This window comes from Neofelis nebulosa, chromosome 6 (genome assembly GCF_028018385.1).
Source record: "Neofelis nebulosa isolate mNeoNeb1 chromosome 6, mNeoNeb1.pri, whole genome shotgun sequence".
Taxonomy (NCBI): domain Eukaryota; kingdom Metazoa; phylum Chordata; class Mammalia; order Carnivora; family Felidae; genus Neofelis; species Neofelis nebulosa.
Genome location: NC_080787.1, coordinates 138,085,451 through 138,109,219, shown reverse-complemented (window position 1 = coordinate 138,109,219; position 23,769 = coordinate 138,085,451). Strand labels below are relative to the sequence as shown.

Below are 23,769 nucleotides of genomic sequence, written 5' to 3'. Positions count from 1 at the left end.
TTCTGTGTCTCCCTCTCTCTCTGTCCCTCCCCCACTCATGCTCTGTTTCTCTCTCTCTCAAAAATAAAGATTTAAAAAAAAAAAAAAGAATTTGGACATAAATGAGTGTGCACAGAGGTGAGACCATGTGAAGACAGAGGGAGAAGATGCCCAGGTACAAGAAAGACACGGGCCTCAGAAGAAACCGATGCTGCTGACATTGTGACCTCAAACGTCTAGCCTCCAGAAGTGTGAGAAAATAAATTTCCGTTGTTTAGGCCAGTCCATCTATGGTGCAAACACTCTGAGCTCTATATCACAGTGAGTTTTCTGAGCTGTGAAAGACGTTCTATGGGTTGTTGTTGTTTTTTTTTTTTTTCTTCTTTTTTTAACAGACTCTTAATATTGGTTTTAGCCTAAAGCAGTCTTGTCTTTCCTAGGATATTTAAAATACTTAAAAAAAAAATGTTTTCTTCATCACCAGACATGAAGGAAATTTAGTAAAATAAACCCTCTTTACTTTTACTTGAAGGGAATTTCATAATTTCGACCCGTAGAACAATTGTTCTGAATGCTTATGGATCATCAGTCTGCCTTCTGAGAAATACTACCATTATCTACACGTTTCATTTAAAGCCAAATAGTTCGCTGGATGAACCTGTAGGTGACAGCACATTTCTGAAGAACTTCGGACCAAACACGCAACTCCAGATGGGGTGTAGTCCGGGTTTTGTTCAATACTTCTGTCTTTAAAGGTCACTTGGAGTCAAACATCATGTGACCAAGTTACAGAACAAATTAAATGATAAAAAAAAAAAAAAAGGTAACCATTGGTCACTTGTTGTTTAAAACTCAGGCTCTTACTTAAAGTAAAGCATGTTATCACCAAAATAGATTTTTCTTTCCCTTAGTACCAAGACTCTGGTTCTTTCCTTTTACAAAATAGCCACAGGAGTTGGCATGGGGTGCCCAATGGCTAGAAAGCAGGGGACCCCCTGGCTCTCTGCAAGTCCCTTTTGAGGTGGCTGTGAAATTTCTCAGGGAGAGTGTTTCTGGATCAAAACTGCTCGCTTGGCAGGGGAGAATCACCCAGCTTTTTGAGGCTCTGTGTGTCTGAGAAAGAGATCAGAGTACATGTTAAGAGGCATGGTGTGAAGGGTTCTGACCAAACCCCGGACACCAGACCAAGCAGTGCACGTGGAGGCAAGGTCAGGTGCTCAGTATCGTGTCCACACAACTAGAGGAATGAATGCCTCGTTCATTTTCTCAGCCAGCTTTGTGGTGTCACCCAATGATAACACGAATAGAGTTTATAGATGAAAAGAAAACCCGTCTTTCTAAAAATCACAGCTTGAAGGAAGAAGTTTGGCCGATTAAAAAGGCAGAGGGCGCTGGGAAAAACTGCAGGCACTTTTATTTCCAGCTATGAACAGAATGGGGAAAAAAATTGCAACTTATTTATATTCATTTATTTATATGGATGATGAATAAGTTAAGGAACACTTCATCTCAAACACAGATTGCTTTTATTTTAGCTAAGCTAATGTTTCAGTTCCATATATATTTTTGAATTTCCATCAATGTCAAACACCATTTTTTCCTTCCTTCTTCTTCTTAAAAAAAAAAAAAAAGGATTTACAAGCACTTTTACGGCACTCAAGAAGAGTAGGCTGAAGGTTCATAATAATAATTTTCCTTTTAAAAAACATCAGACCAAAATAAAATCATTTTAACTAACTCCTTCCTGAGTAACTAAAACCTTGGAATGTGCTGAAAGGTTATAATAAATAAGGCAGTCAAAGATCAACCAGCTTAAAATGTATTTTTTTTTAAATTAAACTATGTAAAATGTACAATATATTTCATGAAGTACAAACTGCGTTGGGCTCAGGGCCAAAGAAATCCTGTCCTGTGTGCCAATAAATGGATGAAGTGCCTTGACTTTTAGGACGTAGAGACTCTTTGTTGGGGCAAAATGGCATTAAGGCCCTGCAAGTGAATAGGTCAGCATCTCTTGTTGGCATGGTATAATGATCACTGCTGACAGTAAAGGCCTTTGAACACACAGCTGGAAGTGCTCGTGTGAACTTGCACTAGGACGATGCATTTTGCAAATGACCAATGGGTCCCGATGTTCTGATGAAAGCAGAGATCACTAAGCCAGTTCCATTTTATTTTCAGAGAGTGAGCCTGCACAGTGTGTAAACTAATTATCATTCTTTATATGCAGTTTCATAGAAATGACTCACAACGTACCAGGCGCTGCTCTTATTTTTTGTTTTTAATAGGACAGCTGTTCTCTGGGTTGCTTTTTAAGGTATGCCTAATGGTAGGGCCCTGGTCTCTCTACACAGGACAAAGGATATTTCCTCTTCTAAGAACATTTTTCTTAATCACGTCTCTGCCCCAGTTCTCTGAGGCAGAAAGGAGGCCCACCAGTGGCCAAATGCTGGACTTTGTGCCTCTGTGGTCCCAGCCTTCACTGGACTCCTGTGGGGTGGAGCCTTCTTAATACATCTCATGATAAAGTAGCTTTAGTGCACACTCGACAGGTTCCAAATGACTTGCTTTATATCTTGGCTACTGTCCAATTTTAGTGAACGAAGAAAAAACTCTAGAGAGACTTGTTGGTTTCTGAAAAGTAGAAAATGTGTAGCTTGTGTAAAGTCAGTCTTATTTACTATTAAGTATTCCCAACTCACACTCTGCTAGTGCTCTTGAAGGGCTGGCTCTAGGGGAGAAAACATGAAGGAGACAAAATCTGTCACATGTATCCCGTCTGCCACCACCCCCTGCACCCCTGCTTCTCAGCTGGCTGTATGTTATCCACCCAGAAATATATGCATATCCAGAGCGGGGGGGGGGGGAGCAATTAAAGATGAAAACATTTCAGCATCCAAAGACCCACGGGGTCATGAGTCGGGGGCAGATGACAGGAGAGGAATGGGGAGAGGAGACATTTCAAGCAATGGAACTGCCCCACAGCTATGCACCACTCTGGGGGCAGACGCCTGCTCATAAAGCTGGTCAGGCAGTCTCTTACCAGAAGCTCTTGCTTCTTGTCTTAATGTCTTAATAGGGGTTCTCAGGAAAGAGCTGCTTCCATAAGAAAGGGGCTTGGAGTTTCACCGCTGCCTGAGTAGAACTCAGTACCCCTTTGGACCAAAACCAGGTACCCTTCAAGGGACCAGAAGGTGAAAGATGCCATTATGGTGGGACCCAGCTTGGCCAGGGGTTAGACTATGCATTGTCTGTGGCCAGGCTTAGAACTTCTGCCACAGGAGTCCAATGCCAGAGCTAAACTGGTTCCTGGGTCTCCAGTGAAAACGATGCTGGGGAGAGAGATGCCATGTGGGTACAAAGAACCAATTTTCTGATGTCACATGACCTCCAGAGATGTTCGTGCCTACACTTTTCCTTACACAGCAAACAAATTCTTTTCCCTGCTATGCTACTTTTAGATCCGCCAGAATGGTGCTTGGAAACCGAGGGTCTCAATGGAGCTTGCCCTGCACCCTGACCTTGGAAAGTACTCAAGGCTCTGGACTGGTTGGGGGTGTGGCACAAGCTGACTTGCCATTTCAGAGAGAAGTATGCTGCTGTTGGCAAAAGTGTCCCCTGAGATGGACCAGAGGCAGAATTCTACCATTGTGAGTGGAAACCACTCATCCAGGGGCATCCTCCCTTTTGAGGTCCTTATCAGTCTTACCTTCCCCTCTTAGACACTTCTAGAATAGATTCCCTGGTGTCTGAAGTGGTTTTGTATTTCTACCGAATTATGTAAGTCTGGGTGTTTCCTACCACTGAGGTAATATCTTTACAAGTCATTTTACAAATGATAAATTACTGGGCTATGGGCTGTATTTCTCCCCCTCCTCTCATTATACTAGAGGGAAAAAGCTATGTTATGATGAACTGCCCTGTGATGGCGCCATCTAGTGTACCTGGGAAGGATCCGGGGAGCCAGGAAGACCCAGAATACAGTTAAACAAGAAAGACCCGCAAAACCGGGCATCTCCCAATGACCCCAACATGTGGGAACGTTTCGTTCTTTTTAATGCAACTGAGCATTAATTTAGTCCCTTAAGGATTTTTCTTCCCCCAACAAAAAACTTTCTGGAAAAGGGAGATAAAGCCAGTGGAGGCAACACAGTGCTGGCATCACCTCTTATAAATATCTTCTAGCCACTTCTCGTCATCTTGTTCCTCATCATCGATCGGCTCCTCGGTTTCCAGTGGAGTTGGAATAAAGAACTGGGGTCTCAGAGGGGGCCTGCTGACGTGGGACTTCAGTCCAAACTTGCGTTTCAGCAGGTGGAACTGCTCTTTGACGTAGTGGTAGAACTCATACTCGTATCTCATTCGCTGGTAGAGAATCTGCACGGCCTCGGGGGAGGGGACAGTCTTCTTCACGGTCACAGTCATATTTCCAAGTTTCCTATGCTCTGGAAGAGAACCAGAGTTGCATATGAGCAGTCACCTGTAATGCTTTCACGCAAAAGGAGTAATGATGTACTCTGCATTATGTACGTAATACCGGCAGCTCCTATGGAAGGAAACTCAGCGTGCAAAGAATGGAAGGGGAAAAGGGTGCCCAACAATATTTAGAAAGATTTCACCTTAACTTAGGTGTTAATATCAACATTAGTTGACTAAACATAAACTACCTGACATTCTTTGCATGGAATGCCAACTATGTAATTTGACCACAATTCAATGAACTACAAATTATACATTCCTTTGAGCAGCAAAATTGACCCATTTTTCCTTTTTTATTTCCTGTTACACACACCAAGAGCTTTCCTTTCAGGAAGAAGCACAGGAAAAAGCTCTCACCACTTGCCAATCATCTTGCTTTTTCTTTTAAAATATTGCTATGTATTGTTGATAGTTTAACTAGATATAAAAGCTATTCGCAGTTCATTATTTCAACAGGGCATTTGTTAAGAAAAATAAAGGGAGAATTGCCAGATTTCTTAAACACAATGTTAACTGTTATAAATTGTGAAGGCTTTTTCAAATATGGTAAATTATAACTAAAATCTGCTTAGTTTTATATTAATGACTAAAAACACAATGTGTTATATATTTACATGGAATGCTTAACAAAAAATGTTACATGCATCATAAAATTTTAAGCTTTTTTTGTTCTGTTTTATTTATTTTTGAGAGAGAGAGAGAATGTGTGAGCAGGGGAAGGGCAGAGAGAGAGAGAGGGACAGAGGATCTGAAGTGGGCTTTGCGCTGACAGCTGCGAGCCCAATGTGGGGCTCAAACTCACAAATCATGAGATCATGACCTGAGCCAAAGACATTCAACCAACTGAGCCCCACAGGTGCCCCCAAATTTTAACCATTTTAAAGTGTACATTTAAGTGGCATTAATTACATTCATAATGTTGTGCAACCATTACCACTATTCCCCAAATTTTCTTATTGCTCCAAACAGAAACTCTGTACTCCCTTCCCCAGGTGACCTCCAATCTACTTTCTGTCAATGACTTTGCCTTTTTTAGGTATCTCATATAAACAGAGCCATATAATAACATGGTTCTTTTATGTCTGGCCTTTTTCACATAGAATCCTATTTTCAAGGTTCATCCATATTGCATACATGTCAGTATATGAATCAATGAATAGTACTCCATTGTATGGATATACCACAATCTGTTTCTCCATCTACTTATTGATGGACACTTGGGTTGTTTCTACTTTTTGACTACTGTGAAGAGGGCTGCTGTGAACGTTTGTATACAAGTATTTGTGTCCCTGATTTCAGTTCTTTTGGGCATATACCAAGAGTGGGATTGAAGGCTTATGGTATTTCTATGTTTAACTCTTTTTTTTTTTTAATTTTTTTTTTTTTGCAACGTTTTTTTTAATTTATTTTTGGGACACAGAGAGACAGAGCATGAACGGGGGAGGGGCAGAGAGAGGGAGACACAGAATCGGAAACAGGCTCCAGGCTCCGAGCCATCAGCCCAGAGCCTGACGCGGGGCTCGAACTCACGGACCGCGAGATCGTGACCTGGCTGAAGTCGGACGCTTAACCGACTGCGCCACCCAGGCGCCCCTATGTTTAACTCTTTGAAGAACCACCAAGCTGTCTTCCTCTGTGACTGAACCACTTTGCACGCCTGCTGGCAACGCACAAAGGCTCCAATTTCCCCAGATTCTTTTCTATAATTGTTATTTTAATTAAAAACATTATAGTCATCTCAGTAAGTGTGAATTGGTATCTCGTGGTTTTGATTTTCATTTCACTAATGACTAATGACGCGGAGCATCTTTTTATGTGCTCGTTGGCTATTTGTAGATTTTCTTTGAAGAAATGTCTATTCAAGTCCTTTGCCTATTTTGAAATTGGATTAAAATTTTTGTTGTTGAGTTGTAGTTCTTTATATGTTCTAGATATTCTGCATATATATCAGGTATATGATTTGCAAATCTTTTCTCCCCCACCTTAGGCTCTCTTCACTCTGTTGATAGTTATCTTTGATGAATAAAGGGTTTTGATTTAATGAAGACCGATATATCTATTTTTTTCTTTTGTTACCTGTACTGTTACACCAAAAAAAGCACTGCCAAACCCAAGATCATGAAAATTTCCCAGGATATTTTCTTTTATCATCTTACGAACTAAAAGTTTTGTCACCAAAGTTGAATAGGTATATTAGTCATGGAACAGATCTCCAAATGGCTGGTGCTAAACCTGGATTCACCTGACAGGACAAAGGCCCGTCATTTTTTAAGAGTATTTGAGATACTTTCTGAAGCCTCCAGTAGCAATTCTAATGAAGAAATTCTTGGAACAATAATGGCCTAATTGAAATAAGGGTGTTGCTTTTCCAGCTGAGTCTTTTGAAAGGTGTAATACACATTTGGACATATGAGTTCTAGAATTTTTGTTAAAGAATTTGGCATAGTCTCTTCTGAAATGGGTTTATGATAGAGCATTTTATAATGTCTCTCTTCTTTGCAGATATTGGCTATAGCCAATCTGAGGAGAGACATATTAATAGGCGTATCCCTTTGGGTTTTTAAAACACAGAGTTTAAAAAATTGGAATTAGGGGCGCCTGGGAGGCTCAGTCAGTTAGGCGTCCGACTCTGGTTCAGGTCATGATCTCACGGTTTGTGGGTTCGAGTCCCGTGTCGGGCTCTGTGCTGACGGCTCAGAGCCCGGGTCCTGCTTCGGATTCTGTGTCTCCCTCTTTCTCTGCCCTATCCCCGCTCGTGCTCTCTCTCTCTCTCTCTCTGTCTCTCAAAAATAAATAAATGTAAAAAAAGACAAAAAAAATTGGTACTAAAGACAGACAAGGCACCAAGAGTTTTCAGTTAACACTGAAAGGCACAAAAAACATAACTCCGTCGTTTCCAGACTCCTACAATCCCTTCCTCTCAAAGCACTCTAAATTGTGTAGCATTTTGCTATTTCATACCATAAAAAGTATTAGGATTCCTGTGATTTTAAAATAAACTCTTTAATTAACGTATTTGGCCCAACCTGGTCCAAAAAGAATATAAAGAACTTTACAAAAACATATATGCTGCAATTAGTGAAACAATTAAGGAAACTGGGCAAAGGGAGTGTGAGGCTAGGAAGGTCAACACTGGGGATAATGGCTTCTACCTCCCGATCTGGAAGGATCTCCCTAGAGTACTGCTCTTGCCTCTTGCCCCAGTCTCTCTTTCAGGTACCAGGGCCAGAGGGGTTTCTCTGATTGTGCATTTGGGGGAAGGAGTTGAGATGCCATTCCCTCTGGAGAGAGTATGTCTCTCTGCAGAGACTTCACACCTTCCTGCAGAGGAGGTGAGGGCTTCCAGCCGTGCCTGGGACTTGGTGGGCAAGTCTGTCTAAGCCAGGATGGAATATGACCAGCCCACTTCTCTGCACATCTAGGCTGCATTCATGTAATATACCCATTCAAGTGATTTGGTAAAGAAGCTGACATTTGCATCTCTACCTGTCTCCAGCGTCTATTTCCCAATGAGTTTAAAGCCCAGGCAGGGAGACATGGGTGTTATCTACTAGTTCCCCAAACCCCAATATCGAGGGACATAAGATGAATGTTATGAAGTACTAAGTACTTGTGCAGGAGGTGGGTTGAGAGTTTGTCCCTAAACTTTCCAACAACCAACAAAGAATTTAACACTGAACTGCTCTTCATTTAAAACAGTCTAGTCACATCCATTCCTGGTTATAAACCATAGAGAAATGCCTCGTATGAATTTTCATAAGAAAAAACTGCAATGAAATTAGCATCATTTTCAGTAACGTCCTTTGAACATACGCAGCCATGAGTTTCCTGGGTGACAGAGAAAAATGGCACACCCCAGGTACTCAACTTGGGCTTGATCAGGGAATATGCTCCAGGGTAGAGGTTCTTAGCCCGCCTGAAAACCTGATTAAAGCTCATGCTCAGGAAGACAGGGAGGGTATATGGGCTTCTGGAATTTTCCTAAAAATAACACACGGCAAGTATAATCGCTGACCACAAAGCCATCCAAGAAAAGTATCCATTGATTTTTTTATTCTAGAACAAGGAAATTTCCTAGACTAGTCTTCAAGATGAGTTGGATGCAAAATGTTGACTTGCTATTAAGGGTGATTAACATCCAGCCAGTAAAATTTTGAAGCTTTTAACAAAACGATAGTATGTGATGGAGCTACACATTCCCTTCTTTGGTTAGGATTAGGTAACTGGGCCAACTGTTGTAAAGCTACTCCTGGCTCATCCCAACCGACTCTCTTCCCTGTATGCTTTCCTCTATTGCCGAGGATGGGCGAGTGGGTGGGTGGGCAGAGTAGGCAGCCGTCTGTCGGGACTGACACAGTGTCACTTAAGCACAAGTGAAAAGAACCAGGGTCTATCCGCATCATTAATGAATTGATTTGGCAAGAGATGATGACAGTCGCAGCTAAGCCTGACCCCTTCCGGTGTATTGTTACGGGAAGAGCTACACTGAATGAGCACTATGGTCATCCACTCTCCTTCTGGTCGCTCCCTCTCAGTTCCCCAGACCCAGACCTCTTACCCTGCCCGTCCTTGAAATGCCAGTGCTCCCGGGTGCTGGTCCAGCCTTTCCCCCTCCTCCTTCCTTACTCTCTGGTGGTGTCATCCAACCCTCTACCCTTAGTTTTCATAATACTGTGGATGCAAACCCAAATGTTTATGTAAAATGATTGCAGCTTTCCCCTTTTGTTTTCCACAAAGCTGCCAAATTCAAAAGGAAGGTTAATTTAGAAATTAAGAGCCCTGCTTTGTGAGAGATTAAGAGCCCTGGTCAGAAATTAAGAGCCCTGCTTTGTGAGAGAAGAAACAGGTTCAGATTCAACCAACACTGACATGAGCACCTATTAGAGGTTTGGATGACGCCCATACGCATGTTGTTTTTAAAAATATTTTCAACCACCCTATGGGGCGCTCTGACCCCCATTCTGCAGGTGGGGAGATAAAAGCTCTGGGAGATTAAATGACTTACCCAGGGTCTCACTGCTAGTGAGTAAGTGACTGAGCTGGAACCTGAGCCCGGACCTCCTATTTGTGTTGAGGTTTCCACTAAGTACCGGGCCATAACCAGTGAAGCTTTCATGAGCCTGTAGAAAATTATCACCTTCACATGGAAAGACTAGAGGGAAGTTTGCCCTGTACAGTTAGTCGAGAATTTCTAAAATCACATTTCAAAGCCCTGTACAGTTAGTCGAGAATTTCTAAAATCACATTTCAAAGACATATGGTTATGTGTCTTGCTGTCCAATAATCAGTGCTATGGAAAAGTCATTTCATTGCTAAGTGTTCCACATTTTTGTAAAATGCCAGACTTTCCCTCCAAACCAAACAAAGCTACGTGAACTGTGGAATCAGTCTCTCTCCAGATTGCCCTAATAGCAGTTCTAGAGGAAGTTGTTAGGAATTTTTGGAGACTCTTCTTATTTCAGCCACCAAACAATCATGCTGTAAGAATCTACACTTATTATTAGCATCCTTTGGGAAGTGAAGTTGCCCTCGTCAGGAGGGCACACACTGTAGAACGTAACCACAGGAAGTGAAGACCTACCCTACGAGTGGCCTTTGAAACTAGCAGGAACTGAGAGATGACTTCAAGGGGCTCATGTCTCTGGTCCCCACTGGTGAACAGTTCAGAAGGAGGAGACAAATTCAGGGCTCCTTCCATTAGGGCAGGCCCAGCAAGAAGGCAGCCCGGGATCTGACTGGCAGGCTGTGTGATTTGGCCCGCGAGTTATTTTTTTTTTTTTCAGAAATTGACTTAGTTGTTGTTAAGACTTGGTGTATTTCACATGGAAATCTGGATTTCTGGCTTCTCTCAAAGTGAGGCAAGATTCTTCTGGAGCTGAGTGTGGCTGAGTGTGGCTGTGCACCCCTCCTCCCCCTCCCACTCCCCCCCCAACCCGCCCAGAGAGGTCAGTGCTCTCCATTTTGTTCCAGACCCCAAATGCTAGTTGATTCTTTCATGTTACTTCCTTGGCTGCTATAAAAAAAAAAAAAAAAAAAAAATGGAGTTTTATGCTTCTGCTTTAAAGGATTTAAAATTTTGGGTTTCATGAACCCAGGAAGCAAGTGCTCTATGTCAAAATGAAGGCTTCAATTAGGCCTCGTTCATGTGTCCGATGTTGTCTTCCTTTTTTTTCTGCCAATGTTGACTGAATAACTTTTCTGCACCAGGCATGGGAGATATAAGCAACGAATGGGACTTTACCATCATCATCAGCTGCATCACTATGCATTTTTGAGAGAGCTTTCTCAGTGCAAAGAACTTGAGAATTTGAACATGCACTTGATCCTTACAAAAACCCCAGTGAGGCAGGCTCTCCTATTATCACCATTTTACAGATGCGACCTTGGAATTTAGTCACTTGTTCAAGTTCACATGGCTGTAAGTGGAGAAGCCAGAAGTTGGATCTGGACAGTCTGGCGACTGAGCCCAGGCTCTTGACCTCTCACATTGTTTATGGCCAAATGGAGCTCGTGGTCATGGGGGAGAATCTCTTCTCACGGGCTTGCTCATGATGGGAGCTAATAGGGCATTTCATTCTGGTTTGTTGCATCGTGTCAACATTTTCTTTCCTTGGTCAGAAATCCCTCATGGAGAGACCAAGCCTAATGTGCTTGTCTCCGATACTCTGCATGGAGCTGGGTCTCTCACAACGACTGTTTGACTATTTGATCATGAAGATCTGCTGTGTGTGAAGGTCTGAGAGTAAGGTGTGTGTGTGTGTGTGTGTGTGTGTGTGTGTGTGTGTGTGTGTGTGTTTCAACCAAAAGATGGAAAACTTTTAGGAGGCCTCTGAGGCACTATGAAATTTCTGAAAACATTTCCCCTGGATGTTTCCCCCCCAACATCCCCACCATCTCATCTAGCTGTTCTAATGGAGCTTGTTATGCTGAGAGTGCCCTGGAGAAGGGTGGCCCCCCCATGTATCTTTATATTTCCACAGCTCAGCACCTAGGGGAACACAGCACCCTCCACACATGTTGTTGAAGGAATGAAAGAAACCAACAGAAGGAGGAGGGTGTTGTCAGACCGAAAAAGGCTTGGCTGTGCCTTTCAGGTGCAGATATAGCCAAGTGGGAACAAAGGCCATATCCGGATGTTCTTAATCAAAAACTCCCAAGAGGCCCATGAATGCTGGGTCCTCAGCAGGAAACAGCTTACCCTTCCATCTGGGAATTTTCATCTCCCACTGGGGTCTATAATTTCCAGTGTTTAGCTTTGTGGTTCAGTTGCCTTTTTGGAATGATAGTGCTGACCAAGTCAGGGTTTGCTGTTCCTGTTCTTTAATTAATCGATACGCTTTGGCAAAGAGAAGCTGTGGTTTCGGGATGTTTTTGAATTTTTTTTTTCATTTTTCTTATTTACTTTTAGGGAGTGGCAAAGGCTCCCCTTAAGTATTTTCATAACTGCAGAAGACTTCCTCAAAGTAGGCATTGGTTTTGAGCGGTAAAATGATCGGAAGGGAAAACAAACAAAAATCAACCTCTGACCTTTTCATTTCAATAGCAAAATAAAGATTGTTTTTCCTTACAGACATGTCCAAAGTCACCACAGAGTCAGGACTATGTGGGGACAGACTTTTTTAGGCTCCCAGACTCTACTCTCTCTGAGGGGTGGTGGTAAAGACCCTCTTGCTGGGGCCCTGAAATGGGGGTCCTTTTTATATTGCTGGCCCCCAATAACATAAACATCTATAGTTGGTCATCCAATGCCAGTAGAGAAAAAAAACCCCAAGACTATAGGGCCAGAAGGGAGATTGCTGAGTTGAGTCAGCTTTCTGCATTATTAAAGCTTTACAGATAGTGGTGCAAGCAGCTCGGACCTTCCCCTACCCCACTCTCCCCACAGGTCATCAGAATGGCATGCCCTTCTTTGCACAGAGTTCCATGGATTCATGTATTTTCACACAGCCTTTCATTGCCTCACGCATTCCTCAGAGCAATCCATTTTACCTACAGATCCCCAGGGCTTGAGAGGTCACAAGACTTGCTCAAGGTTGTATGACCAGTAAGTGACTGTCCTGAGACTAGAAAGCAGGCTTTCTGATGCCCAGCCCAGCACCTTTTTGCTACATCACAGGCTATTAATTTCCAAATTGAGTGGAAATCTATAACCACCCACTTCTCCTTGCCCTGTGTGTACTCTGGCATTAAGGGGACGGGTTGAAAAGAAGGGCTTGAGTGTTTTAAGTCAAGGGGAACGCTTTGGTAAGTCTGGGAGGATCTGGCGAAAAACTCGCAAGCCAGCAGAAATGTTTGCAGACCGAAAGAGACTGTATCTTTTTCATTTTTAGCTCCCCAGCACCCAGCTCCACACCTGGCTCATAATGACCATCCATAAAGATTTGTTGATTTGAAAGCTGTACGTTAAATCCATCTGTAAGACCGGATTAACCCAAAGGGCAACTTTTGGTGTTGACTGTACATTTGTTGTTTCACTAAATTCTTTCCTTAGAAGAGGGTCCTTCCAGATCAAACTTTCCATTTCTAGAAATCAGATTTCTTTAGGATGGGCTCATATAGGTATTTAGGATTGCAGGTTGCTCTGGGGAGGCCGTGGTGTTTGATTTTCTTAGCCACTCTATTGGAGAACACTAGGCTATGGTGACAGATTGCCCACATACACTTGGCAAAGCTTAAGAAATACTGTGATGAGGGACATCTGCCACAAACGTAAATACCCACGTAGGAACACATAATACATGCTAAAACCTTGTGGCTAGTGCATTTATGTCACATGTATTATATACTACGGCCATGCAGTAAAGAAACCCCAACACCGTTGGAGCAGCAAACGTCTATGTGACCTACTTTTGCTATATCGATGCAGTTCAATGACTGAATTCGCCATCGTTTTTGATGCTTTCTAATGCTGTTTCTCCATTTGCAAAAGCAAGTATTTCATTTAGTAGTAAAACATTCCATCAGATCACATGCACTTGACCCAACTTGCAAGGGCTTTGCTGTGGATATAGTTTGAACTGTGGCTCTTCGACCACTCTTGAATGCTCCCTGGTGGAAAAACTTAGGGCAGTGCACGGGGAGTATCCCCCTGAAAGCTGGTGTCTCAGGGAAAGGACCGCAAAGGAAAAGTTCTATGGTGCCCTTGGAAACACACCTCCACTCAGCATCAAGTGCATCCATCCACAGAGAACGCATATGCCAATGAAGGCGTTATGGTTCAGTTTCCCAACTCGCTGCTCCTCCCCCTCCCCACAAGGAACTCCTGAGCAAATGCCGGGAGTTTAACTTCTGAACGTGATGATAAATATCATTCCCCAGTAGCCCATCGGTATGCAAGTTGAGCAGTGACAGGCACAACGCCCCCCAACATGGCCTCAAGCTGAGGCCATGAATAGATTTTGCTTGACTGCCTGAGATCTAGACATTTTTGCAAAAGCAGTGGCTCTTTCTACCTCTGCTGCATTGACATTATGTTTGGACTGGTTCATAATCTTCAGAACTCTCAAAAATCCCTCTAATGTAAATAAAAAGGAAATCACAGAGCTGCCCCATGAAGTCCCCCTTCCCACCTCTCTTCATCTGTCACACAGGCATAATGGAAAAACGATGTAGCCCTGGCTCTGGGCCAAAATAAACAATCTGGAAATACTGTGTAAACCCAGCTGCTGCACCGGAGGACAGAGGCCTCACTTTATGACCTCCAAGATGGTTAACCATATGCAAAATAACAAAACCTCACCACGGGCTTGCAGTCTGTTCTGATGCTGAGCTGGTTTGGGCATTCGTTCCCTTGATCTAAGCGAATGCACACTCCACACTGACCAAAGCCCCCTTGCCCCATCAATCTGGTCCTGTTTGAACTTGGTCCAGGGGAGATTATGTGCAAGAAATGAATACAAGTTGAGTAACAACCAGAAGTGGGACCAGATTTTATCACCGAATAAAAAGAAGCGTCATCAAAAGATGGGCATCCATTCTTTGGCTTCAGGGGAGTTGAGTGGTAATCAACCAAGAGGTCCTGCTGTTCTAAGCAGCCCTCTGTCTAAAAAACTGTGGTGTACTAACCTCAGGTTAGATTACATTTAGAAACGTCTAGCGCACATGGGATGAGGCATGCGTTCTCAGGGGACAGGTATGATGACAGTCACCGGTCAGGTGCAGTGAGCTGGGGCATTTAGTGCTGTCCTCAGACAGCATGGTGGGTCCACATCCCAGGGCCACTCCTGCCGAGCCCCGCATCGAGCTGGCTGCCCCCCAAAACCGTGTGAACATGATGTTTGTCACAGATAGAGTAACCTCATTTCCTGAATTATATAGGGAGGCCACACAGTTCAAACACATGTGGTTCCCTGGCAGCTGCCTTCACCGGAAATGAATGTATGTCACTGTGGCGTGCAGCGATGTGCTGGGCTGACAGAGCCGGCGTTTGATTTGCCATTTGGATGATCGATGGCATGTTAAAACCAGCTTCTTGGAGGTATGGCAATTAGGGGAGAAAAGAACAAAAAGCACTTCATGCCTGACTCGGTGCTTGGGGTTGGTAAAGTAAACAGAGAGATTTTTTTTCTTTCTCTTTTTTACCATCTCCTTTTTAGATCTGGAAATATAATTAATTGAAAAATAAATTGAGATCCCTTTGAATTTCAAGAGAACCTTTTCTCTGTGCAGCCAAGGGAAAGTTACATGATTGGCTTTTTCTTTTTTTTTTTTTTTAATGCCAGAAAGTGCTAGACCCCTTTGATGAAAGAGAATGAAGTCTTTTTAATGCTTCCAATTTGCTTTGAGTTTTGGAAGCAGGAGCACAACAAAGGGAACCAGAAAGAAAAGTAATTGGCCTGTGTGGGATGGGTCACAAGGGCCCATAAAAGCCAAGGCACTGGCCCCCTTTGGAAAGAAAAATGGGGACGAGTCCTGCAAGGAGACGTGTTTTTTTGTTTTTTTGTTTTTTTTTTTAATTTTTTTTTTTAACGTTTATTTATTTTTGAGACAGAGAGAGACAGAGCATGAACAGGGGAGGGGCAGAGAGAGAGGGAGACACAGAATCGGAAACAGGCTCCAGGCTCTGAGCTGTCAGCACAGAGCCCGACGCGGGTCTCGAACTCACGGACTGTGAGATCATGACCTGAGCCGAAGTCGGATGCTCAACCGACTGAGCCACCCAGGCGCCCCAAGGAGACGTGTTTTTACAGAAACATTGCATAGTCGGGTTCCAACCCCGTCAAATCTTGAGGTGGGGTGGCCCATCAGAGGGGTTTCCACGTTATTTGCCTTTGTGTTCCAACTCCTCACTACTTATCCTCCAAATCTGCTGAAGTTGCTGGGGGGTGGTAATTAGGTATTCTCTTACCCGGCTTTCTTTGGCTCATTTGAATCGGCATGAAGCACCTACTAAGCACCAAGCATGATTCCAGGGAACAAGAGAGCTGCTAAACGTTGGAAACACAGATTCCCTCTTCCAGGAGGAAGAGTAAACAATAAAGAGAATAACAAACGTACTCTCTTCCAGTCACTTCTCAAGCAGTCTCAAAATCCCATCCTTAGAGGAGGGAAGAAAAGGGGGGTCGGACCCCAAAGGGATGGGTGTTGAGGGCTACCTTTGCGTCCTTCTGTGGGGCCAAGTGAACACTTGGCTGGACAAACGTAATGTGTCATGAATCAACTGGCCAGGCCGACACCTGCAGAGATGGGGCCCTTGGAACCGGCATTTCTTGTTAGTACCCTAGCTGATTTGGTTGCGGGAGCTGTCCAACCACACACAGGTCCTCAAGCTTAGAAGTAAACACGTCAGAACTGGAAGAGGTATCAGAATTCATCCCTTCCTGCTCAGACACGCACGTACTGTCGCTTAATCAGCCTGGGGGCGGCCTCAGTGCCCACTGGGGTCTGCTGGCTCCAGTTCCCCACTCTCCCTGGTTCACTGGGCGGAGGACAATTCGTTCCCGTTACCTTTCTCCCCAACTTTGGCATCACGACCCAAATCGTCAAAAAGCTGCTCTATTTTTTTTGAAAGTGTATATCACCCTAGTTATACACGCATGCATTGCCCAGCATGGCATTTGGTCATTAAAAAAATGGCTTGGGCATGAGAATGGCAATTACAGAGGCCTTATTTTCACAGCAACAACTGAACCACGATACTGGAAAATATCTACTTAAAAACACCTTATTGGAAGACTTGCTATGGCATTATTAATAAAATGCATTTCTTTGTTGCAAATAACGTTTTCATCTGAAATTATTAAGAAACACATTTTTGTTACTTTTCGTGTCTTTGTTACTTTACTTGGAATCACATTATGACGAGTGATGATCAAGTGGACTTACTTGAACAAAGAAGATCAAGCAAAACACTAACCCAGTAGTTCTGTCCAAATTTCTTTGGCATCTGACAATCTCCTAAGTTCTGCTTTTACTTTATATGCAAGATTCTTCTTCTTTCTATCCCTCACAGTCTGTATGGTGTTAGCAGGTCTAGGCAGTTGTCTTGTACACACACACACACACACACACACACACACACACACACACATCCCTTCTTTGACAGGGAAAAGGCCCTCCTCTGGAATCATGCTGCATTGTCCAAATCTAGTCTCAATGATGTTGAAGCCAACTGTTAACACACATGGCCACTGTGGGCACTCCAGAGATGGTAAAACACCCACAGGACAGTTCTGGTCTCCTTTAAAAATTTCGCTCCATTATTTTTTCTCTCTGGTGTTTCACATAGATCAAGCTACCTATCTAGTTATATAGAGGGCTATCATAAAGTCCTTGGGGAATTTATAAGCTTTTAGCTTTAAATCTTAATTCTTAGGCAACTTATAATTTAAAAATTCATTTTGTCTGGTTATTACATACCTAAATATATACATACCATATAGACACATATACTTACACGTATGTACATGCACACATATGCAAACAATAGAGGGTAACGTTTTTGGAAAAAGATTTTAAAAAAAGATCAAATGGCTTTAAATCAAGCCATATTTATTACTATAATAATACATTTCCTTTTAGTCTTTTTCTTATTTATGTACGTGAATTGTAAAATAGATCTCTGCTATACACATTATTAAGTTTCAGAGTTTCATATTATTTTAAAAAATTAACTGATCATAAGCATTTGCTTATAGTATTAATTATTCCAAGTCATATTTTGCAGTGTGTTTTTATGTGCTCCACTGGTAGCCTTATAGATCATATAAACAGTTCGCTACTGTTGGATAATTGAGTTGGTTTTTAGCCTCTATGACTCTCAATAATATGAGATAAACAACCTTGCTCATAAGTGATCATGTGCCTTTTTCCTTATCTAGCGTAAATGGCAGCTTTAGATATAGAGGGGTGAACTTTCTTTTCATGGCTTGATAAGGGCTTCAATTCTGACAGTTTTAAGACACCATTTACTTTCTTTTGTCAGGGATCCTGCAATTCATATAATGCAATTTTCCTAAATTTTAAGACATTTTCTTTAATGTTGCCTGACATTAATCTAACTATAAACTAACTTACTAAATCTTAACACACACAGGGCTTTTTGAAGATCCCGTAACTACTGTTTGTGAGAATAGAAAGTACCATAGCACTTAATACGGGAACGCAGTTGCTTGTAAAACATTTAATGCACAAGAAATTCTTGGTAAATTTTATCATATGATGTGTATAATGACTATTTAATAGTTGCTTGTTCTTGGGATTCTATGAACTGGGAACTCAGCGCTATCACAAAACCTACATTTTTCCTTTTTATTGTTCATTCTAGATACATTTTATTTGCGAGAATATAGTCTATTTCTTTGTCGTTATTTTGACATTGTATTTAACACAATGATCAGCTCTGATGAGAAAACCAAAGGTGAGTCCCAATCACCAGCAACCTGGATGTTTTCTCTGGAATGTTAAACACGGTGAGATTTTGATAAACCCTTGAAGGGCTTTGAATGAAGTCGCTGTTCATGGAGGCCAAACATATAGATAAGTGAGATATTTAACCTCTTGCCCAGGCATTAAGAAGTTAGGTTACTAGGAGGTGCTACTCAAAATAACCATTCCCAAGTCAGGAAAGTGTGAAATGAAGTTCCTAGGAGGCTGTCAATCCCACTGGGAAAGTCTGCTGTGTTACTCTGAAATTAAGTGCACCTCATCTAGGCAATCTGCAGCACACTGGTAGGGCCAGGTCTTGGGAGGATGTAAATGAATGGTCCTGTCTCTTCCTTCTCTCCGTGTTGGAAATCAGATTTTCAACTGCGTGCTCTATAAGAACAGTGTGTATATCGGAAAGCATATCCAAATGGTTTGGTTTTAGGCAAAACCCTAAGAAAGAACAGTGAGATGAAACCGCAACCTGTCCATTTGTACGGGAGGTCCATCTGTTCAATCAAGGGAAGTTTGAAATTGAGAGGCTCACACTAGTGGATACCAAGAAGACCATCTGAGAGGGAAATGCTTGGGCACCATGGCTACTACTTTAAAGAACAGTGGGAAACACTTGATAGGAACATTTAAACACTGTGAAAATGTTCCCGACATATTAAAATTCACAAATGTAGTCTGGCAAGAACAAGATAATGCTTTTCATCATATGTTTTTGAAAGACTTGGTGGTGGTAGAAACTTGTTCTTGTAACTGGAACTTGCCCATCAAAAGATGGCAGGCTAGAAGTAGCAAGTTTCGAGAGAAGCTATTTAGGGTAGCAGTTGCTCTCAGAAAGAGGTGGTGAGGGAGGGAGGGGTGTTTTTATTGAGGTAGAATAGAAATGTAAACTCTTTCTGATGAGAAAAGTTAAGCTCTTTCTTTCTTCTGATAGATGAAAGAAAAAAGGGAGGAACGTTGGCATGTGCTAGGCGTTAGATCAACAGCAGCTATAAATGAAGAAGGTTGGGTGATGTCTTGAGGTGAACTTTCATGGCCAATGGCTGACAGAGACCGCAGAAACCTGTGACGTGGGATGGAAGGGAGAGGACAACTGCCAGGGAACTTCTGATGGCACATGAGCCTGACCCTGTGTAGCTAGGCACCAGCCTTCTTCTTAGATAAGGTAGGGGTGGGATGCGGGGGTGATACTAAAAAGAAACAATCTACCAATGATGGGATGGCCACGCGGTGGATTAGAAGCTGCCGAGGAAGAGGTTCTAATGCTTTTAAGCAATGTGCTCATAGCTACCATTAGGTTCTATCAGGACCGATTCACTTTAGAAACGGCTTTAAAGACAGGTGGGGGAAGGGCCAGGAGAACAGGCGTACTGAATGACATTCAAGACATTTTGAAAATTTTGTTCAAAGGATGGAAAATCGAAGATGTTTGAAGGAGAAAAATCAACAAATGGAAAAGCTGTAACCCATTACATTTTAGTTTTATTGGGCCATGAAATGAAGTTTCATGATGTTCTAAAAACAACAACCCAACCGTGTAAAATTGAATAAGTGAACTGGCATTAAATCCATACCGTATTTTCATCTCATTTTGATATAAGAATAGAAACCGGTTTGTTATGTCATAGTCCTCTTGTTCAAATCATACACAGTTAAGGAAATATTTGAAAACTTTCGAATAGCTCCTACATTCTAGCAAAACCATACATAGACAGGCTGGTTGATTTATGACTTTCCATTAACCTTTACTCTCTAATGGCTTTTACCAAATGATTTATTTACTTGCTCTATGCTGAGGTAACCTCCTGGCTGGACTGTTTGCCATCCTTATAGCTCAGAGGCTGAGGGACTGAGTTCCCTCACTAACACATCTCTTGAATTTCGGTGTGGGCTGTGGGTTCTCATACGGCGGAATTAGGAGGCCTGGGTTCAGTTTTAAAATGTTCCTCCTTCCCCGCCAATTCTCTTTGGAAAAAAGAAAAGAACTAATGACAATTTCTGACCCACTGGATAATGTATATGAAATAATAATATGAAATAACATTATTTCAAGTCTTGGCCAGCTCTGTGTCTCTGCTTCACCTTCCTCTTGTTTTACTGGCCAACTTCCTTTCTTAGCTTACAAAATGAATCCACTCAATGTCACCTGAAAGAGCAAGTTTTCAAAATAAGACCTGAATGAAATTATTAGCTTTCCCGTTAAGCACAGGTGTCTCCCTTGACCCCAGCGGGTTAGATGTAGACAGTCTCTGGAATCCCAAGGAATTGTAAAGACAATGCCGGTGTTTATATGACCTCCTTTATTAGCTATGAGCTCAAGGAGGTGATGGGGTTGAATATCAAAGGTTGTGGAAACGTGCTAATAGGAATTAACATGTCCCTCTTGAAAACTTTTACAGCATTTCTACCACAAGAGATTAAATTTGAATTTAATGCTACTTAACTCAATTGTCACTCCTTGGGTTTTACTTGTGACAATAAAATGGAGAACTGGAGGCTAGTGAAAGTCCTTTGGCTCTTCTTTGAGTAGATTTAATCCCACTCTCCTTTTCTGAATGTTGCCAAATTTTCTGGAGCGTAACAACTTGTTTTTTTCTCCTTCTATTTTAATCCCACAAGGTCCAAAGCTGTAGAGTGTGGGAGTTGCTGGGCATGGTGGGGATGGGGTGAGAATAGGGCGGGGAGTCACTCCTGCTCTCAAATTCTGCTAGAGCCCTGGGCAGGGGTGATGAATCATGAAAGGCAAGCCACTGTTCCCTCTCTCAAGTCCATGGCAGTGATCAGCGCACCAGGCTCAGCCTGACAATCCTTGTGCCTGTGATTCTGGCTGCCATGACCGACTGCCCCAAATTGACACTAGACAGAAGCCCCAACTCTTGTACTTTTTCACTGACTGCATGTACACCAATGAAGCAATAGTACACCAATGATTCCTGAAGACTTTTAGACATCCTTGCCCTCTGTGCATTCCCTGAGGTATTTAGACGCAATTCTTCGATAAGTTAATGGTTGCAACTGAGTGCACAATTCTTTCCATGTACTTAGAATGTTTATGAAGAAATTAGTTTCCAGTGCATATAACTTTATCCATTGCTGCATCACCTGATTGGATAGACATACGAAACGCTATTTTTTCCCTACATACCATTAGTACCTTGACATATATTGTCAAACGCTGAAATCATTTGACTTCCAAGCTTATGTTAGCGGCAGACATCGAATGTGTCATTTCCATAATTGCCATGGAAATGACTCCCTCCAACCCCCCAACGAGCTTGGGTCTATAGACAACAAAGGTCGACAGAGCAAATAGGAAGGATGCTAGAATTTTATGAGAAAAAAATATGACCCTGAACATTAGCATAGGATGTTTTCAAGCTTACTGATATTCACTGCCTTTAATCATAGCTTAATGACATTCCTAAGTAACAAAGGACTTTGTGAAAAATATTTAAAATCCAGTAATTTCTTTTAAACAGACTAATAAGACTCTTAAAAACTGAGAGCAAACTGAGGGTTGATGGGGGGTGGGAGGGAGGGTAGGGTGGGTGACGGGTACTGAGGAGGGCACCTGTTGGGATGAGCACCGGGTGTTGTATGGAAACCAGTTTGACAATAAAATTCGTATTAACAATTTTTTTTTAAAAAGATTGAATATTAAATTGATTTTACTATCTGGTGATCCTATTTATTTCTGGTAGATATATATTTGCATAAACTTTATTTATTAAAAAATTTTTCTTAATGTTTGTTTTTGAGAGTGAGAGAGACAGAATGTGAATGAGCGGGGCAGGGGCCGAGAGAGAGGAAGACACAGAATCTGAAGCAGGCTCCAGGCTCTGAGCTGCCAGCATAGCCTGATGCGGGGCTCGAACTCACAAACTGCAAGATCATGACCTGAGCCGAAGTCAGACGCTTAACCGACTGAGCCACCCAGACGCCCCTAAACAACTTTAAAAATAAATGTTACTGAATGTCAACTCACTATAATTTTACCAGCAAATAGATCACAGAATATTAAAAAAAATTTTTTTTTCTTAACATTTATTTATTTTTGAGACAGACAGAGAGAGAGCATGAACAGGGGAGGATCAGAGACACAGAATGTGAAACAGGCTCCAGGCTCTGAGCTGTCAGCACAGAGCTCGACGCGGGGCTCAAACTCACGGACTGCGAGATCATGACCTGAGCCGAAGTCGGACACTTAACCGACTGAGCCACCCAGACACTCCTGTCACAGAATATTTTTCTACCTAAATATATCACAGAATTTTTTTCTATCTAAACAACTAAAATCACAATGATAGGACCCTAAAAAAGTTTTAAAAGAAGTGCTCATTACTCACCTTTTTGTTCTATATGATAAATCATGTACTCTAAAAATTTTTAAGACTCCATCAAACATTTGCAACAACCAGACTGGAAAGGATTCCCATTTTTGTTTTGCTGTTTTAGGAAAATAAGTGGTTTTTCCTTGGACTGTTTGCTTTCTTAAATTCCATTCCCCGATTCATTAAATCCTTATGAGAGCCAAAGTTGTTGACATGGTTGCAACAAACGGCTTTCCTGTTCCAGATAGAGTCTTTGCAAGCACTTTATTAAAGCAGTCAACTTTAGTAATTTCAACCACTAAAGTCTTTCTCCTAGAGAAACTGAAACAAAGTAACATCTCTAGAATATCAATGAACATCATCTCAACAGAATTTCTAAGCTTTCCAGAAACAATGGGTTCTTAAGAATTTAGCGAAACAAGATTTGCTAGAATCATAGGTTTTATTAATGACCCCATCACAGATCTTCATGGTTTTGATTTCGCTCCTACAGGGAGAGGCAATAGAGTGGTTAAAAGCAAGAGATACTAAAGACTTAGGCCTGAGTGCTGGCTCTGACAATGACCAGCTTAGTGACCTGGGAAAGTTATGAATCCGTTCTAATTTGTCGGCTTCCTTATTTGTGAAACAGGCATGATAACGGTATCGACCTCAATAAGACTATTGTTAGGATTAAATGAGATGATATCTCTAAAGGGCTTAAAAAGTATCTGGGACACAATAAATCCCCACTAAGTGTTAACTATAAGAACAATTTTTATCATTATTATTATTTTTTCCCCAAAATCTGTTCTCGAGACATCAGTATCCTGCCACTAAAATGGAAAAATGCTGATCCTCTTAATTGAAACAAAAGGATGGAAGTTAAATTTAATTGAACATTAGTTGATAAATTATCCTTCCTGCGATTACAGACATCAAGATTTCAAGATGCTCTGCTCTTTCAAAAGTTTAAGAACTGACTGTTCAGTGAAAGTAGAGATTCATATCCTGTGCAGTATTCATGCACATTTATAGACTTTCCCCACCTACATATTCACTACCTTTCCAAATTTTTCGAAGTGCATCTTGCTTACTAATACCACACAATCTAGAATTGATTATG

The 23,769-nt window shown here is 42.0% G+C and overlaps 1 protein-coding gene across 7 annotated transcripts in view; it reads right to left on the bottom strand.

Annotated features, from left to right (window-relative positions):
* The window catches only part of UST (uronyl 2-sulfotransferase), a 314,823-nt gene that overhangs the window by 10,373 nt on the left and 280,681 nt on the right, over positions 1 to 23,769 (bottom strand). For 4 of the 7 annotated variants that reach the window (XM_058735595.1, XM_058735592.1, XM_058735596.1 and 1 more), the window contains one exon: positions 4,145 to 4,424. The exons of 1 other annotated variant lie outside the window; for it this stretch is intronic. In XM_058735595.1, the coding sequence (XP_058591578.1) occupies positions 4,145 to 4,424 (280 nt within the window). Of the gene's footprint in view, positions 1 to 1,376; positions 4,425 to 23,769 lie in introns of those variants that run through there. 2 more of the 7 variants (XM_058735593.1, XM_058735594.1) reach the window with 2 other exon arrangements.